The sequence below is a fragment of the Chelonoidis abingdonii genome, chromosome 17 (genome assembly GCF_003597395.2).
Source record: "Chelonoidis abingdonii isolate Lonesome George chromosome 17, CheloAbing_2.0, whole genome shotgun sequence".
NCBI classification, from domain to species: domain Eukaryota; kingdom Metazoa; phylum Chordata; order Testudines; family Testudinidae; genus Chelonoidis; species Chelonoidis abingdonii.
Genome location: NC_133785.1, coordinates 26,906,963 through 26,923,543, shown reverse-complemented (window position 1 = coordinate 26,923,543; position 16,581 = coordinate 26,906,963). Strand labels below are relative to the sequence as shown.

The 16,581-nt window shown below is 41.0% G+C and overlaps 1 protein-coding gene across 3 annotated transcripts in view; it reads left to right on the top strand.

The window, feature by feature from the left end:
- Positions 1 to 10,993, top strand: part of CNTN4 (contactin 4) — a 359,621-nt gene extending 348,628 nt beyond the window's left edge. For all 3 annotated transcript variants that reach the window (XM_032784171.2, XM_032784172.2, XM_032784170.2), the window contains exons 18-23: positions 1,237 to 1,471; positions 2,019 to 2,134; positions 2,812 to 2,998; positions 3,775 to 3,887; positions 6,474 to 6,642; positions 9,109 to 10,993. In XM_032784171.2, the coding sequence (XP_032640062.1) occupies positions 1,237 to 1,471; positions 2,019 to 2,134; positions 2,812 to 2,998; positions 3,775 to 3,887; positions 6,474 to 6,642; positions 9,109 to 9,209 (921 nt within the window). In that variant the 3' untranslated portion in view covers positions 9,210 to 10,993. The remainder of the gene's footprint in view (positions 1 to 1,236; positions 1,472 to 2,018; positions 2,135 to 2,811; positions 2,999 to 3,774; positions 3,888 to 6,473; positions 6,643 to 9,108) is intronic.
- The last annotated feature ends 5,588 nt before the right edge of the window (positions 10,994 to 16,581 follow it).

Below are 16,581 nucleotides of genomic sequence, written 5' to 3'. Positions count from 1 at the left end.
ATTAACGTCACTAGATTTGATACTGCCCACACTCAGTGCTTCTTTTGAGCACCCTGGCAGCTGTGAGTCACCAGAGGTATTTTTTAAGATTATTAAAAATTTGCAAATGTGTTTTTATCCTTACTACATGGCTCAATGTGTTGAACTTTATCCTCCTTTGGACTAATTAGTTTCACTGAATCCCTTAAAGACCCTCAATATACTTTTTTTTAAAGCATTAAAGAGATGTCAAAAACATCATCCATGACTTTGAATCATGCTTTGCAAGTATCTTAGTTTGGGCTCCTCTAAAATGATCAACACAGAGTCATTTTCTTTTCTTTTTTTAAAAATCCATATAACACTCATTTAAAGTAACTTTTTTTTTTCTCTGATACTCAGAAAAAGCACACACTTAAGTTCCATTGACTTTAGTGAGACTAAAGTACATAGTTGAGTATAGGGATGCCTTTGCTGACTTGGGGCTTTTACTGCTTATGTTCCTTTCCTAAGGTTAAAAATATGAAGCTAGGCAATTGTAGCATGTACAAAAGTGACCTGAAGGGGACAAATCTCTTCATCTAGATGTGATACATCATTTGCCTGCCATTCTCCATCACTTTTATGACATGCCATTCACTGCTATCTTACAGCCATTAGTATACTTCACATTATGCTCTTTGCCTGAAAACAAGCTTCTTACCGTGACCAGGAATTTGGAAACTGCACACAGAGTAGCCAGAGGAGCACACAAGCTAATGCCTTTGATGGTTATAAAGTCAGAGATCTGAATAGTAAATACACATGGTTGATGTCAGTTTATATAAACAATGGAACCACATGTTAGCTTAGAGATGCAGATGAGAAACTCACTGAAAACAAATGGGAGTTGTTCTGTGGATTTAATTTACTTGGAGTATGCTACAGAGATAGGTGCCATCACAGGGCTGTAGCCAGCCCTGAGAGGGATAGACAGTTGTGTCTGCAGTTACGATGTGGCTCAGAATGTTTTATACAGAAATTTCTATATGAATCTGAGGAGCTGCCTTGCAGATATTTGGCAATTAGATGCTCTGGCCTAATTATTAGCTGCTCCTACTGTAGAATTACCATTGTTTCCTGTTCTGAGTGTGCCATTTATGAGGGGGTTTCTTAAAGGGACCAAACTGAGAATGGAAAACCTGCAAGAAGGAGAAATAAATCCAGGCAATACCTGACACTACTGATTATTCTGTGTATGATCTGCCCTCCTTATAGACAGTCCCTGAAGAATTACAGAACGGAGGTGGCTTTGGTTACGTGGTGGCTTTCCGACCCTTGGGCACAGTGAGCTGGATGCAGACTGTAGTAGCTTCTTCTGATGCCTCCAGATACGTGTTTCGAAATGAGAGCCTGCCGCCATTCACGCCCTATGAAGTTAAAGTGGGCGTGTACAACAATAAAGGGGAAGGTTCTTTTAGCCCCGTGACAGTGGTATATTCTGCAGACGAAGGTACAGTAGGCTGCGCACTGCACTTCCTTCCTTTGCATTGTCTTGAAATCCGATGCATGAGGCATGCAGCTAATTGTTTTTGAAAGGGTTTAGTATCCCACATGGACACATCCGTTGATATCTAATCCTTGCTCTGATTTATTATAAATGGTGAGTCACAACTAATTCTTTTGATAGTCATTAAAATAATATTAATCACAGTGAAATCTTTTGATATTAATGGGAACGTAATATGTAATCTTGAAAGAAATTCAAGTGAGATTTAACAGAAATTAATGTCCACTGATTAGAAAATGTTTCTCTTGTCCTAATACCAATACATAGTGTCCTGCTTTAAGTGCCCCCAATGACATCTGCTTATTTATTACACATTGGCATAAAGAATTCCTGCCTTGACCTGATGGGTCACCATTTTGAATTTGAAACATTCTTTTTGGCTGCCTAACTCCACTCTGTTCTAGTGAGAGGAATAAATCTTGAAGTTTGTAGCGAAGTTAAGCCTAGAACCTACACTGAGACCTTTTTTCCCCCCCAAAATTATATATAGAACCCACCAGAGCTCCAACCAGCGTCTTTGCCAAGAGCCTTTCTGCTTCGGACATTGAAGTTTATTGGACCTCTCCGCGTGAGAATCAGAGTAAAGGAAGGATACAAGGTTATGAGGTATGAGAATAAAATGTGATATCAGGCTGGAACAGACTTAATACTGTTCAATGAGAAGATCATAGCAATATATAATTGAAGGACACCTAAACACTGCTTTTTACACATGCATCTACTGGCTGATGATGATGTAAAGCAGTGTTTGCTCACTGTTTTTTCCCTTTATACACTGGGATGTCTCTTTTTAAGGTACAAAGGAAAATATATGTAATCCATGGTGAAAATGGGTGGCAGTCTGCTGGGGGAGGACAGGGGAAATCTGCCTTCTCTAGGGCCTTGTGGAGACCACAGTAAGCCCCAGTAAATGCTGTTCAGTGGAAAATTGAGATCTATAAATCTATCCATCTCAGAGTCCACTGAAGGTCAGAAGCACTGACCTCTAGATTTATGAACATTTCCAGTTGTGGACTTCTCTAAGATGGAGAGAATGGCAAAATTTACAGAGTGGAGCTGGAACATTAATACAGTTCTCACTTCCAGGATGGTGAATGGCCCTTTTCCATTTGACAGTAGTTAAGGGCATGTTATCCATATTTTCATGTTATCCATTTCCATGTTATCCATGATTAATCTCAGGATTTCACTTACTGCTGTACCATATCTATGGGGAATTAAGACACAGATAGGCTCAATATCACTGAGTTAAGTGGGTAAATGTACATATTCTGTTTTTTCAGGTTAGATGTTGGAGACATGAAGATAAGGAAGAAAATGCTAGAAAAATCAGGACTATTGGTAATCGAACATCTACAAAAATCACTAATCTGAAGGGCAATGCATTATATCAATTAGCTGTCAAGGCATACAACACCGCAGGGACAGGACCCTCCAGTGCTACAGTCAATGTCACTACCAAAAAGCCACGTGAGTATTCATTGTGATAGATCATGGTCTAACATTGGGATCCCAACAAGCACTTTCCTTGTTGGTATTTTCCAGGTCTCTCTCTAATTTGAAGATACTGTGAGGTGTTGTTTTTTCTTCTGTAGCTATGTTCTTCCTGCAAGAGCTTTGTGGGGTTATTGTGGTGGGTTGGGTTTTTTTAAACACTTCTGAAATCTTTACTGTGCAGGAAAGTTAAACATTCATATCATCATTAAGAGGGGCTATCTCTTCTGGTCAGACTCACCTCAAGTAAGCAACAGAGTCCCTTTTCGTTTATACCACTGCGTTGTGTAAGGGTATGTCTTCACTACCAGCCAGATCGGCAGGCAGCGGTCAATCCAGCGGGGATCGATTTATTGCATCGTCTAGACACGATAAATCAATCCCCAAGCGCTCTCCCGTCAACTCCTGTACTCCAGTTCAGCGAGAGGCGCAAGGCAGAGTCGACAGGGGAGCGGCAGCAGTCGACTCACCATAGTGAAGACACCATGGTAAGTCGATCTAAGTATGTCGACTTCAGCTAAGTTATTCACGTAGCTGAAGTTGCATAACTTAGATCCCAGTGTAGACCAGGCCTAAGACCTGCTCTGACCTGGAACACAGACCTCAGTGCAACAGCTCATTAACTTACCAGAGCCGTAGGATTCTGTAGATGTTCAGCTACTATACTGATGGAAGCCATATAAGTATTTAGATGGATTAAGCTAGAAAACATTGCTACTTAACCATATAATACTTTGTATATTTTAATATAGCACCGAGTCAACCACCTGGAAACATCATATGGAATTCGTCTGACTCCAAGATTATACTGAACTGGGATCAAGTTAAAGCACTGGATAATGAATCAGAAGTGAAAGGATACAAAGTGGGTAACTTCTTAGCATGGGCACATAGGACTGGTTATGTATCTGTATTAACTGCCTCTTGACAGTAGGCCTGTGATGAACTCATCAGATTCTACTCCCCTGGGATTTTCACACTGGGTTAAAGTGAACCTGTCCATGAATCCACAAAACTGAGTTTAGAGTTTGCAATAAAATCAGAACTCAAGAGTAGGGTGAACATAGGGCCCAGTTTGGCTGGAACAGTCCCTTTTTTAAGCCCTGTCCTGATCATCAGTTGGCATGAGCAAAGGAGACAAATACTCAGTTTTGCCAAAAAAGTGAGGTGTGAGGCACAGAGGAGCATCCTGGGAAGATGTGTTGGGTGAGCGGCTCCAGTCAGGCCAGCCCCACACGGGCGGGGAGGGTGGGAGTAGCTCAGGTGAATGGCAAGGGCTAAGGCAGGTGAGCAGTGCAGGCTGGGCCTGAGTGGGCAGGCAGCTCAGGCTGACCCCATGTGAGCCAGGAGGGGGGTGAGGGCCTCAAGGGGGGGTCAACAGCACAGGCTCAGGGGGTGAGCAGCATGGGTTGGCGGCTCGGGGCCTGGCCCTATGCAGAGGGGGTGGAGGATTGGGCCAGCGGCTGATGCCAGCCCCACACAGAGATGGGAGGCAGGCTGAGGTCAGCCCCATGGGGAGAGAGAGGGCACTTTGGGCTAGCCCCAGGTCCTTCATCTCTAGAGATTTCTATCTGTTCCAGGAAGAAAGAGATTTAAACTCTAGCCAAGTTGGAGCTCCTCTGACAGAAGTGGTGAATTTTCTGGGCTGTACTGGCCAGAGCCAACACGTTCAGCCAATCAAAGGTTGTGGGCAGCTTGCACCTCCCCTCCCCTTAACAGACTTGCTTCCTGGGACCCACCAGTGGCTGAAATATGCCCACTAATTGCAGCAGACAAGTTAAAGTCCTTGCTTGATGGTTCAGCTTTGTTCATAAAGCAAAAGGAAGGAGGGCGTGAAGTTCCAGTTAGTAGCAATCTTGGTAGAGTATCAATTATAAGGAGAAAAATCTTGGGTAGAATTCAGTTCTAGAACTATTCCAAGACCTTACTTTGGCCTTAGAAAAGCAGAGATGGCAATTTTGCCAGCAAGTTACACTGAGTTTCAAGCTCTGCAAACCTTTTGCAATGGAACCTGAAACCACGGAAAATTTTACGAAGTTTCCGATTTTGTTAGGAACATGAAACTCAAGCCAGATTCGTTTACATTCAAGTTTCATGCATGTCTGTGCTGATATTAGACCAAATCTAGACTACGTTTTTGTATGGTCAAAACTTGTTTCCATTCAAACACAGGCAAATCTCAGCAGTTTTGGCCAAGCTTCAGGTCACATTTTTTAGTTCAAAATTCAACCAAAAGTCAGCCCGAAACGGTGGAAGAGAGGCCCTCCTAATCTTTCCAAAGCCGTCTCATCTAGTAGTGTGTCTTTTTTGTAGCTCCTCTTTTTCTTTTGTGTTACAGTTGTACAGCCACATTATTGCACTTATATGCAGAGAGCAAAACCACTTCTTTTTTTCTGGAAATATGCTATTCTGTGGCAGGGTTTATATTCTAATCAGTTGAATTTCCAGATCTTAGGAAGAGAAAGAAGGTAAATCAAAGAAGCAATTTATTCTGTGAAGCTGCTTGTGACACTACATCAAATACACCAGTCCAGTTTTCTGAAGCACTATAAGAAGATGTTATGACATCTCTAAATAAGCCAAAGGATTTATTTTAGTTTGATCCTTAGTAAGGACTAAGGTGATACTGAACTGGGTGTCTCTGGTGCGCAGAATTGAAAAAGGAGGCTTAGGGATCTTGCTAATTTAAGGAAAATCATATTCAGCTCCTTGCATTTAACAAGTATAAATTAAGGTGATCTAATGCTACTTTAGAGGGGGAGGGAAGTATTTGCTGAGGAACTCAGTGATTTTGAATAAAATTTATATGTGCCTGCTTAGCTCTTTGAATGGAAGGATAATTTATGCCAGGCTCATCTGATCACAAGCCATAGCAGAATCACTTTTGTTTTTTATTTTCCAGTAGAAGTGCTCTTCCTTGCTACTCCCAACAACCTAGTGAATAAAGAGCCCAGCAGCAGCACCTGTTCAGACCGATTTCTGATGGCTGACCCATAAATTAGATTGCCCTTTTGCAGCACAGCCGCCTTGCTAAAGCTGGCTGTGCTGGAGAGCTACTGAAATTGCTCCAGCTGATGGGAAAATGAAGTTTAATCAAGCTGAGAGGCAGAGGTGCTCTGCTGGTTACAAGGACCTCTGCTGAGTGTCATGTGGCTTTATGACAGGGCTGCACATCAGAATTCCAACAAGATCCGCGTTCCGCAAGCTCCCTCCATAATTAGCCTTCAGTGCCCAGTGGCTTCACATCAGCACAAAGTGAAGAATTCACAAATGTGGCTTTCTAAAGCACCCATCAGGTTCAGATCAATACATCTGTGAAATCTGCTGGGCTTCTGATGATGATAGAGACAATTCTGTTCTCTGGGAAGGAAAAGATCAATAGTAAATCTTCAGGTTGTTATGGAGATGATCAGTTCTCTTTTCTCTCCCCCTCCCATCCCATATTTTGCAGGTTTTATACAGATGGAACAGACAGAGTAGCACATCTGTAATCGAAACTAATAAAACATCTGTCGAGCTTTCTTTGCCTTTCGATGAAGATTACATCATAGAAATAAAGCCATTTAGTGATGGAGGCGATGGCAGCAGCAGTGAACAAATCCGAATTCCAAAGATATCAAGTAAGAATGTTGTCATTGTGCTTGTGTTTCCAGACCATGGAGCATGGATTCGTAATAGATCAAGGGCCAACATTTTCGGATGGCATCCCATTTTTTGCACACTGAAATTGAGCTTTTGGAGGCACTGTGGCCCACTTTGCATATGCAGAATATCAGCTGCAGCCACAAAGAAACGTTTTGTGCAAGCAAACTGGGGTGTTCAATCACAATGAAAGCAGGCTTCAAATTTGCCCAATTCCGCATGTACGCAGCGAGGTACGCTGAGAAACAATAAACCAGAGACTAGACTGAGCTGTAGTGCTCTTATTCAAACCTGAACTTTCCCAGAATTCATAGGCATTCAAACCCAAGGTTTTGGTTTGGCCCTTACTCAAGAATAAACTATATGCAACGGCATAGTAAAAAGGGTTATATTTTACGAGCGTTTCTAGACTGACACACTCAGGGTTTTTTTCATTTGTTATTACAGGTTTTGATAGTCTCTTTGATACCAATATATTGAGTCTGTTGTTTCACTGCAATCTGTGATCAGAAAGTGTCTAGTATGAAGTGCAAAAACGTATTAATTTATACTGTCGCCTTATATCAGTACTTCACTCTGTGTTGTGTGCATATATACTTATTTAGGGAAATGAGGCTTTATCTCCATGTAGAAGCTAATATTTTCCTTCTAAACAGAGAAAAGAGCAGGGCCAGCGCTACCATTTAAGCAGCCTAGGCAATCACCTAGGGTGGCAGGATTATTAAGGGGGTGGCATTTTGCTGGGGGGGCAGCAGCCGGCTCCGGTTGACCTGCCGCAGGCATGCCTGCGGAGGGTCCGCTGGTCCGCGGCTCCGGTGTAGCTGCCGCAGTCATGCCTGCAGACGGTCGGCTCGTCGCGCGGCTCCGGTGGACCGCCCGCAGGCATGCCTGCGGCAGCTCCAACAGAGCCACAGGCCAACGGACCCTCCACAGGAATGACTGCGGCAGCTCCACTGGAGCCGCGGGATCAGTGCGGGGGGCGGCGAAATGGCCGTGCGCCTAGGGCGCGAGAAACCCTAGCGCCAGTCCTGGAAAATAGCTATTACAATGCACTGGTCTTAAAAAATGCCTGTGTTCCACCTTCCCAAGTGATTTCTGTGAGTGATGCTACAGCTGGCAAACTGATTTAATCAGGTGGGTGAGGGAGTTTGTGGCCATGGGCCAAATCCTGCCATCATAACGCAGTCAAAACTCCCACTGAAATAGGATGGCAGGATTTGACACGTACCATGGGAAAGTCAGGGGGAAAGCCGCAATCCACCTGAGATAGCTGAAATTCTCCAAGCAGGATCAGAGCTGATAGAGCAAGACACAGAGCTGAAAGTTTAGGGAGGTGTTGCTAGGCTGGCTGTTTTTGCAGGTTCTTCAAGCCTGACCCTGGCATAAATTTGTCAGAGGAGAGGGTGTTTATGGATGTTCTGAAGGGAATTTTTAAGACTGGGTCACTTTTGCTTGCAGTGTTTGACTAGATGTGGATTTAAATCCAGATTGGTGGTTTTACTGGGAATCTTTAATATTTCTCAGAGTTCTGGATGCTCTACTCATGCTAATCCATTCTAAGGGCCTGATTTTGCCCTAATTTACAGAGTAACTCCACTGCAGTCAGTAGAGTTACAGCAGTGTAAAAGGTAATAGGCTACGATTCTGATCTTATCTATGTATGTATGTACCTTGTTTATACAGACATGTCAGGAATCTAAGCATCAGTCACAGAAAATCATGAGATCAAAAGCCAGTAACACACATGCTATTTTTCTCTGATCTAAAATGGAATCACAGATTCCAAGCTGGTATAAATCAGCTAGCTACATAAGGATCTGGTCCATCATGCCATGTTAGTATGGTGTTTGGTAACTTGAACTTTGTTGTATTCTAAAGAGATGCATTCCCTAAAGTCACAGAATTTTGCATGTACCTTGAATACAAATGACTGGAGGAATTCAAGTACAATCCATAATGCAGAATGGCTAATGAAAGTAGTAGGTCCCACTAAATAAACAGAATCTAGAAGGGGAGAAGAGGCTGGTTAGGTCCAAGAAAGAGAAATTCTATCCCATCTTCCCCCTGTGTTCCTCAGACTGGAACTGGAAGATTTACGAATCTTGGATATTCAATATGCTTGGGTAAAGTGAATTGATTTGTGTGGGAGTTTGGCCAACCCTGTGCCTGTACTGATGATACCCCATCAGAAGGCTGTTGCAGTAAGATTCCTAGCCCAATCTGCAAATGTACGGTTTGGCTAAACTTTGCAGGAACATGCGAACTCTTGGGTCTGTAGCCAAACTTACTTTGAACTGTGGACCTTCGGAGGTCACCACCTCCTTGTTTGTGATTTGTTACCCATTTTGCTGTCAAATGCATTTTAGACTCATCATGACAGGATATAATGGCTGCGGGCTGAATCCTGCTCTCCTTACTGTTTCTTTTCTCTCTCCTTTTCTCAGATGCATATGCGAGAGGATCTGGTACTTCTACTTCAAATGCGTGTACATTGTCAGCCATCAGCACAATAATGATATCCCTCACAGCTAGATCAAGTTTATGACAAAAATTACATAAAGGACTTCCTGTTTATAATATAAGCAACATTTAGCTAGTTGTTTTGAAGACACCCAGTACTAAGTAATATTGTTGTTCAAGTACATCTTACTACTGGAAAAAATGTTTTATGCTTCTTTAGGAATGGCATTATACAGTACTTCCTCAAAGCAAGTATAGCTTTGTTTGAAGTTTCCTTGGAAACTCTGCAATGCACTGAAAACATCTGTAATATGATGTTACCAAAGCAGTTTACATATGTCCTTATATGCATATTTTTATTATATATTTAGTGTTTTATAGAATTTTTTAAAGTTAACATATGATGTAGATATTAATTTTTCCTCTCCTATAAAATGCTACAGATAACACTATCATAAAAAATATTGTTTGGAATTTTTTCCTTTAAAACTGAGAGTTCAAAGTTGTTCTCAGTAAATTGGTTACAAATTGATTGTACAGTTTTGCAAGGGTACACATTGGGAGAACTGTTTAGGACTTGGTTCGTAAGTCAAGGCAGCTGTATTTAAACAACAGTTATGATGGTTCCTATGTTAAATCAATTGCTTAAGATATTTTTTCATTTTGGATCAGATGAGTATACAAGATAAACCTGAGATAACCTTCAAGAACAGCTATAATCTTCAAAAATAAGCATACAGATTTTTGTTCCTAGCCAATACTTTAACATCATATATTAACCTTTCATTTTATTGTATTGAAGTAGCTTTGTCTTGATCATAATTAACATTAAATTGAACATTAAAGTTGATATTACATAGTCGTAACTCTTCCTATAGTAACATAGACCAAAAGTTACTGCAGCAAAAGAAGGACCAGTTTCTGACCTTAGTTACCTTGGTGTAAATCCAAAGCAATGCCAGTTTAAATCAATTATTTTACTCTAGATTTACACTAAGGAAATTATAACCATAGTATGCATGTCTTTAAGATTTAAAACTAATTCTGGGTTCCACTGTCTGAATATGTATTTCTTTTCAGTCTACATTTTAAATGTAATTCATAAATCTTCATAATTTAATCACAAAGTCATGTTTTCTTATGTAATCTCTTTTGAGTGTAGGTCATAAACTGAATCTGACAGATGTATCATGTTTCTGGTGAATAACTCTCTAAAGTACATTTTTCATATTAATTTGCAAAATGTCTTTGTGTGTGTGATCCCTTAATAGTTCTGTGCTAGGAAGTCTTTGTTTCTTTAGAAACTCTTCATACAAATATGAAGTTTTAATAGAATCATATTGGAAAATGACAATATCAACAGAAAAATAACTCTTCTTGAGAAAAGGACTGTTTGTTACTATGGGATCATTTTATAAGTCCACTCAGATGGATCAATGCTGGTAAAAAGGCAATGGAATTTTCTATAAAAATTTTCAAGTTTAAATGCGCTGCAGTGCTTTATTTTTTTTCTGATAGCTTAAATTTCCCTGTAACTTGTCTTTTTTGCTTACACAATACTACAAGTTAACTTTTAAACCTTCTCAATATATTTATTCAGTAACTCATAATTGGGATTCCACTTGTGTAAAAGTCAGGGGTGTTAACCAGAGAAATACTGTCAATATTTCAAGCTGTGTTCCTTTCTTAGTTTGATGTGGTTACTTCTATGTAAACACAAAAACAAAAAAACCCACAAAAACAAGAAAATGAAACAAAAAAAAAGCCTATGTAGTTTTCTCCCCGGTGTAAATGATATTTATTGGTGATCTAGCAAATGTAATCTTTTTTTAAAGGTATTGGTAATAAATATTCTGTCGTTTGTAAAGATACTGGTCTTTCGGGAGCATTTTTCCTAAATACCTGTTTACAATTTGAGACAAACTTCAGCACTGGTTATCTTGAATTGCCACTGACTTAAAAGTGGGAAGCAGTCCAACCCAGAACTAAGAGGAGGCAGAGAAATCAAATTACATGAAGTCTCTAGGCTTATTCTGCTTCCTACACTATTAAAAAAGAGTATCTGATGAATTTTGGATGATTCCAAACTCTGGTGTAGCTCTGTGACCTTTCAAAGCTTATGTGAACTAATATCATAGAGTCTTTACTGATGGAGAATCTCAGTTAGCATCTCATTTAGATATGGAAAAAAGAAACAGATGAAATGTTTATCTTCACAAACCCATTTAACACTTCTGACAGCTAAGGAGGAAGGACACAAGCTGCAAAAGTTCAGCAGGTAGGAAGGAACTTCAGTCAGAACAAGTACAGGTGCCCAATTTGCTGATAACACTTGCAGATAGTGCAAATACAGTCCAGAGGATGAGAGGACCTTTCTTCTGGTGCCTGAGGGAATATTAATTCTGTGCATAAGGATAAGCTTTATCAAGATTCCTGCTGGCTCGTGGTGTTACTGCTGAAATTTTCTTCTAAATGTTCATCCAATTCTAAGTTATACACAATTCCAATGAACCTTCACCCAGAAGGCTGTTGTTTTGTGTTTTACAATGTACATCCGGGTAGTTAATAGGTGGACTGCAGGCCAAATCCGCTTTTGAACAGACCCCAAAATCTTTTTAATTACTTATTATTATTTTTTTTTCCCCTGGAGTCTGGACCTTGACCAAGAAATTTGGACCTTGACAAAAGATAATGGACCATCCCTGAATTTGATGCGCAGGGTGTCAAGAACATACATATCTTCATTTATATTGTGAGGGTTCTCTTTGATTCAACTCTAGAGAGGCTAACAGTTCCTTTGATATCAGTATTATCCTCAGGTTGTCAGTGCTGCTGGATTTAGGGTAATGGTAAATTGAAAATGGCATTAAAGTCATGAGTTGGTTTTTATATGGCCCATACTGCGGTTTCATAAACTCTGTGTTCTGTTTGTGAACGTGATCTCTGGATCTAGGTATGAGCTCTCACTGGATGCTGTGTGTTAAATTTAACAGTAAACAGATACTCCTCAAAAGAGTGTTGAGAGGAGTTAATTGCAGCCCTTATATGGATTTAAAGAGGAGTCTCTATTGAACAGACCAAGCAAGAGGTCCAGGCAGAGCAACAAGCTATGCAAGCAAAGGTGCAAGATTTCCAGGCAGATCTTCCCCGTCTTATGCTAGCTGGCTTACCACTCAGTCCAACATAGCTCTTCTTACAGACTCCAGCTTTCCAGTGCTCAGTGAACAAGCAAGCAAGGAGAAATCGATCTGCACAAGCTTTCCACCGTCACATATTTCCAGCAGAGTATGAATATCCTGCTGTATTACATTTCTAACATTGAATTTTGGGCGCACCAGTGTGCAAAAGTGATATGATTATAACACTCCAATGACGCTGTACATTTTCAAAGGAGCCAGGCTCCACTTTATGATCAAGGGAGATTAAAAATCAAATGGCCTGGTAGCATAACTCAATTTTAAATTTGCAATATTCAGTTAAGTTCAGAATTTAGTGGTAGGCATTCCCCGTGCTGACTCTCCAGCTGATGTTATCTCCGATATTTTTGTGTTGATATATATGATGAATGTATTGGGTTTGTGTATCCTAATTGAAGACAAAATTTGTGTGAAGTGTTCACTTGGGTGTCTAGCACAAATGTACTGAACCTATTTGTAATTCAGATCTAAAAACACTGGTATAAACAGGCTCAATATTTGCTTCAGCACAGTTGTAGCCACCACACCAGTGGTAAATTTGGCCCATCACTCTGCCATATTACACTGTAATCACTAAATGATAATACTGCAATTAACCATGAATGTTATGAGTGTATTAGAAATTTTTCAGGGACTCAAATTACTGTCCTGTGGCTTAAATTGCTAACTGACAGTAAGGAATGACTTACTAGAGATTTGTTTTATTGTTCTTTTTAAATAAATGGCTAGTCCCTTTAAGGCACAAGCAAAACTTCCCAATATACATCTGCATAAGATCAGCAGTACTGTGATGTCAAAAACAGCAAATACAAGGGGCTAGATCCTCAGCTGGTAAAGTTAATGATTCTATGTTGATTTATATCAGGTTAGGATCTCATCCCATTAAAAGAATAAACCCAGTATAAATCTGTGCTGTTGGCAGTAAAAGGTGCTGTAAAGAGGGAAAAATAGTGGTTGCCTTGGAAAATACTTACTTCCTATCATCCGATACACACAAACATTTTGTCTTCAAAGGGAAATTTACATCTTGAATATCTTTGACAATGTAATAATAATATTTAGCTCTTCCCTACTGCTGTTCATCTGCAACTCTCAATGCATTTCACAAAGGGATGTGAGGTCATGATGCCCTTTTTACAGAGGGGGAAACTGAGGCACAGAGCGGCAAAGGAACATGCCCACAGTCACACAGCTAGGAATAAAACCTAGGCATCTTGATTCTCAGACCAGTGCCTTATTCTCTGACCACGCTGTCTCTTTCAATTATATTTACAAACTTGCCTGATTAGACTTTATTTCTAGAATCTTGTTGGAAATTTTGTGGTTTAGACAAGACAGTTCCTCTCTGGAGATGAGGTACCTGGATTTCAGAAAAGCGCATACCAGCATAGATACATGGAGATGCAGTATTGCTCACCTATGGGCAGAACGAACAAATCTAGGTGCCAGATCCTAACAGTTTGTTGCTGGATATATATCTTTCATGTTATATTTTATTTAAATGCATTTTTCAAAGAGCAAGGCAATGGCTGTGGTCCCCACACAGCATTTATATTTGATGGGCTAGATTATGATACCCTTACTCACACTGCATAATACCTTACACCACAACTAGTGTTGTGAGTAAGGTTTTTGCAATCTGGCCCTTCTTGAGCAAGCGAAACATTTCTAGAAGTGCTAAGAATCTGGAGCATTGTTTCTGGCTTTATGAAAATCTGTACACATTCTTGCATGTTTTCATCAGATCTTTGCAAATGTTTGTGTAATTTCCTCATGCACCATCCTTCTGGCTCTTGTCAATAACACTAAAACTTGAAAGATTGTCTTTCATTTTTATTTAAGACGTTAATCAGAAACACAAATATTTGTCCAAGTATACCAGCCTAATATACCTGTCTTTTATGTTTGGTCACATTACTAGCTTGGCTGGTAAATTCTGACCATTCCAGACAGTTTCTAATCACTTGAACCTATAGTAATACAATGCAAAAAATATTTAAATATATTGCGTAATCCCAGCGGTAGCCTTCTGTTAAAAGGGGCTTAGTAAATGAGAGAGAACTAGATTTAACATTCTTATATATTAGGATACTTGGTGGCATAAAACAAATAAAATACATCAATAGCAAATGTATTCTCCTGTCTTCTCATTTTAAGTTTCTGTTGATCTAACATACTGTTTTTAAGCTGTTACATCTTGGCTCCTTTGATCCATTAAAATCACCTGAAGGGAGATTTTTAGGCACAAAATTCAAAGAAGTCATACCAATTTACACCAGTTTGGGAACGGGCTAATTAAAGTAAAAAAAACAAGGCACCTTAGACTAACAAATTTATTTGTATGTAAGCTTTCATGGGCTAAAACCCACTTCATCAGATGCATGGAGTGGAAAATACAGTAGAGCGGTGTAAATACACAGCATATGAAAAGATGGGAGTTGCCTTACCAGGCACCTATTTAGCAACAGCACCGGACAGTGGTAGCACTAACTTCCTGATAGTATTAGGAGAAACTCTGCACAAGTTGCCACACCTCATGAGCATCAGCAAAACAAGTTCCCTTTCAAGACAAAGTTGCTTGCATGGTTCTGAGATGCAGGTTTGTTTTACAGTGTGCTCTGTGGATTACACAAGGCAAGCATACAGATTGCAAGGGAGGCAACAAGATTAAACTAGAAGAACACTGGCTTAAACTCTGCTTCATTGGGTTGGACTGGTGCAACTGAGAGCTGAAATGTGTAGCATACAATGTAGGCAATACCAGAAAAGTATTGATTGAGGCTGGAATGCTCAAGGATCCTCAGGGAGCTGAAATTAATGGGGAGTTGGGGGCCTAACTCCCTTTGGCTCATTCAGAAATCCCAGCCCAGAGCAATAATATTTCTCTGAGGGTTTTCTTTCACCTTGTCACAGGGTGGCTGGTTGCTGTAAATGAAATAGGTCCAGCTTCCCTGTGCCAGAACAGGTGCTCCCAGGCTAGCTAGTTAAGAGGGCAGCACAACACCTGGGGCTGTAAAGGGTCAGGGAGAATCTAAGAGGAAGAAAGACGGTGAGTCAAGGTTGCAAATCAGTCAGGAAAAGGCAGGTGGGAACTGCCCAGATCAGTCAGGAAGGGCAGGTGAGAGCTGCCAAGTGTTTCCTGAGGCAAGATTGAAGGTGAGGAGAGCCACAGGTTGGGTTTGCCAGCTGACCTCCCCAAGCCAGAGAGCCATAGCTGAAGGGGGCTGAAGACAGGAGGAGCATCGGAGGGAGGTGCTGGCTGGTTCTAAGCGGAAGAGCCAAAGCTGAGGGACGGAAGCAGGGGAACAGCAGTGGTGCTCACCCACTGATGTCTCCTCTCTACGGAGCTGAACTCAGGGGAACAGTGAGAAGGCTGGGGGAGCAAGCAGGGCTCCCCGGTGAGGATGCTCTCCCAGCACAGACACTGTGGAAGTTCCCAATGGAAAGAGCAGGCTTGCACTTCAGTCAAAGAGGCTGGGGTGGCTGTCCTGGAAGAGGGACTAAAAAGGACTGACAAGAACCCTAGGTGTAGTGGAAGATGCCAGAATATGATATGTGTTACGTTAAAGGCTAAGAGGATGTGTGATTTTTTTTTTTTTAAGGACTATATGCACTGATTGTGATAAATGGACTTTGTGGGACTTATGTTTTGCACTATTTGTTACATTTTGTAATAAACTGGCCCTCAGGAGGGGTATTATTCAATCAAGAGAGCCTAGCATGGAGTCCCTCATTTACCTGAGTGGACAATCTGTGATGAGTGGACATGTTGTGCCATGGCCTGCCACAAGAGGGCACTCTAATCAGGACGATTATACGAAACATCCATATATATATTGGGGCAAATTTTCCCATGCCCTCTACTTTTCCATGCCAACCTTTTGCAAGTGTAACTGATTAAGACCACAGAGCTGGGCATGCTTCTGTTTTATGCACAGAGATCTGTTTGCCCAAAGGTTGCTGTCTGTGGCTACAGAATGGATGTGCTTCTATTATTACAGGTGCATTCAACTGGTTTCATAAAAATGAGCATGTGAAAACAGAGGCTAGGGCTGAAAACATAGGCCACGTCTATACGACGCGCCATATCGGCGCGTTACAATCGATTGCTCGGGGATCGATATATCGCGCCTCATCTAGACGCGATATATCGATCCCTGAGCGCGCTTACATCGATTCCGGAACTCCACCAAAACCAACGGAGTTCCGGAATCGACATGGCGAGCCGCGTATATCGATCCCACACGGTGAAGATGGGTG